Here is a 2,519-nt window from a genome sequence, read left to right on the forward strand (position 1 = left end):
TGGAGGCTTAAGATCATAGAACAAACCCATTAGGGTAAGAGAAAGGAACATGAAACGTGAAGGCAGAGGTATCTATATAGATGACATATGACCCATCGATCTCTGCATTGCAGAGAGAGAGAATGTGGCTTTGGGAGGAGGAGAGTGATTGAATAATTTGTGCGAGTCTCTGCTTGCACCACACAACACAAACCCTCAATCACTTTGATAATCTAATCAAATGTCCTTGTCATTCAAAAATATTCCTTCCCATTGATTTATGGTTGGGTTTAGTTTAGTGTAATTAAATTAGTGTATCTGATACGTGGCCCCTAGAGCGAGCAAGGTGCCTCATGGCCTAACCGTATTGATGAGGTGTCGAATAATGAGAGGGTGACATATTGAGAGAAAAGCGAGTTGCGGGATGTGTGTATGTGTATGCGATGTCAGAATCAGACGCAAACACTCTCATCCTAACTGCACTCTCATTCCTCACACCTCCACACACACACACAGAGAACCAGGCTGCTGCTGCTGCTGCTATTGTAGTGTCTAGTACTACCAGTAAGTGCTCCCACTTCTTGTCCTTTTCTGCATATCACTCACGTCACGTCCTTTGATTCCTCTTACCATTTTATCTTCTTCCCACACTGCCCTCCTTTTCAATAATATATCTCTTTTGTCCCCATCTTTCACACACCAAAAATACAAATAAAACAAACCATCCTTCTCTCACTCTCCTAACACCCCATTACTATAATTATTTTTCGTTTATAACAAAACCAACTCACTTCACCTTTATCATGTGTCCTATATACTTTGCAATCACCAACACAAATCCAAAGTGCCCTTTTTTTTTTTGTTTTCTCCATTCCCCGTAACGTTGCAACTAACATTACCCTGTTAGAAAAGCCATCTTTCGCGGCCATTTTTTGCATCTCAAAACCTCATTAGCTTCAACTATTCAACACTCATATACTACAACTTAATCATTATTTCACAATCATGTCTTTTTTTTTTGTTAACCCCTGTTTAAATAAACTCAATTTTATCCAAATGATATATATAAAAAAAAAAACATATTTTAAGGTGGGTCATGGAGAAACATTGTCGGAAGGATATAATATAATCCATAGAGTGTAGGCAAATCGGTCATTTGATATGCAAACCAATCATATTTGAGAAAAGAAGGTTGCTTCACATACAAACCAAAACTTACAACAAGAATAAACCCTTAACCCTTCCACCCTCGCCCTCCTCTTCACATTATATAAACCATTCATACTATTCTCTGTTCACATTCTTCACTCTCACTACCACAGATAAACATTGCAATGGCAGACCCAACAGCCATGTATGACTTCCTGAAGCACCCAACAAACGGTGGTGTAAAGAGACCACTACCACCACCTTCCACCACTGCCAACACTACCACCACCACCACCACCACCACCACCACCACTGCAGCCACCGCACGCACCTTCCAATGCCATTTCTGCCACCGCAAGTTCTACACCTCGCAAGCCCTCGGCGGCCACCAAAACGCACACAAGCTGGAGCGAGCAGCCGCGAGGAGACAAACCAACGGGCTTCTCCCGCCGCCCCCGCTGCCGCTGGAGCCTTCCCTCAAGCAAAGCGAGCCCAGGCCCAGGCCCATGCTGGAGCCACTGGAGCCCTCCACCGGGCTCTTCTTCCATCCTCCCTACTGGCTGGATGTGGAGCCCCTGCAGTTCCAAAGCACCCACCCTTACGTGACCGCCGCTACCCTCCCCGTTCCTTTCCACGCCGCGTCTTCCACCGTACCCCAACAACAACAACAACAAGTCCTTTCCCACAATGTGGACGGTTCCGACCACGTGAACCTGGACCTGACTCTCCGCTTGTGAAGACGCTCATTCGTTGAGCTTCACGTTAACGTCGTTACTTTGTTTTCTTAAAAAGGTTACAAACGTTTTGATTTGTTGATTACTACGTGTTACGGAAGCGGAAGGGTCTGTTTCTCTTCCCCTTTGTTTTGTTTCTTTTTGTTAGGGCTGATGAGAACGGAATTTGTGATGTGGTTTGTTTTAGTAATTATGAATTGCTAAGCTACTACTAATGTTTTAGTATAATTATTGATATCCCTTATTTATATAATTTTTCTGATGCTTTCTTAAGTTTTAGGTTAGTTTGATTGTTTTTAGTTGTTTTTTGGATTTATTTTGTGTGATTGTGTCCTCGTTTGTTGTGTGGTGTAGTAGTAGTAGTTATCTTTTCTCGTAATTTCCCTTTTGGAAAAAAAATGGTAAGAAGAAAGGGCTGGGTTTTGTTGATAAGCTGAAAGGGGGAAGTGAAAGGCATGAGAAATTGTTTGAGATCGAGTAAAGTGGATTCCTACTCAAAAAGAGAGTTTGATGAGACCTTCGTGTTTTCTTTCTCCAATTATTATTCATAAAGCCTTGCGAGGGACCTTGTCAATGTAGTTTCCTTCTTCTACCCAAATTATTATCAACCTATCTATCTATACCTACCATATCACCATTTCTATACGACACACTCTA

At 42.3% G+C, this 2,519-nt stretch overlaps 1 protein-coding gene across 1 annotated transcript; it reads left to right on the forward strand.

Annotated features, from left to right (window-relative positions):
• Positions 1 to 1,129: 1,129 nt before the first annotated feature.
• Positions 1,130 to 1,865, forward strand: LOC106758350 (zinc finger protein KNUCKLES). Its single transcript, XM_014641282.2, has one exon. The coding sequence runs from the start codon at positions 1,314 to 1,316 to the stop codon at positions 1,863 to 1,865; it is 552 nt and encodes a 183-aa protein (XP_014496768.1). The 5' UTR covers positions 1,130 to 1,313.
• Positions 1,866 to 2,519: the final 654 nt, after the last annotated feature.

This window comes from Vigna radiata, chromosome 4, assembly GCF_000741045.1.
Source record: "Vigna radiata var. radiata cultivar VC1973A chromosome 4, Vradiata_ver6, whole genome shotgun sequence".
Classification (NCBI taxonomy): domain Eukaryota; kingdom Viridiplantae; phylum Streptophyta; class Magnoliopsida; order Fabales; family Fabaceae; genus Vigna; species Vigna radiata.

Excerpts from the sequence above, each read along its gene's own strand:
- LOC106758350 (XM_014641282.2), top strand. The coding sequence starts at position 1,314 with ATGGCAGACCCAACAGCCATGTATGACTTCCTGAAGCACCCAACAAAC.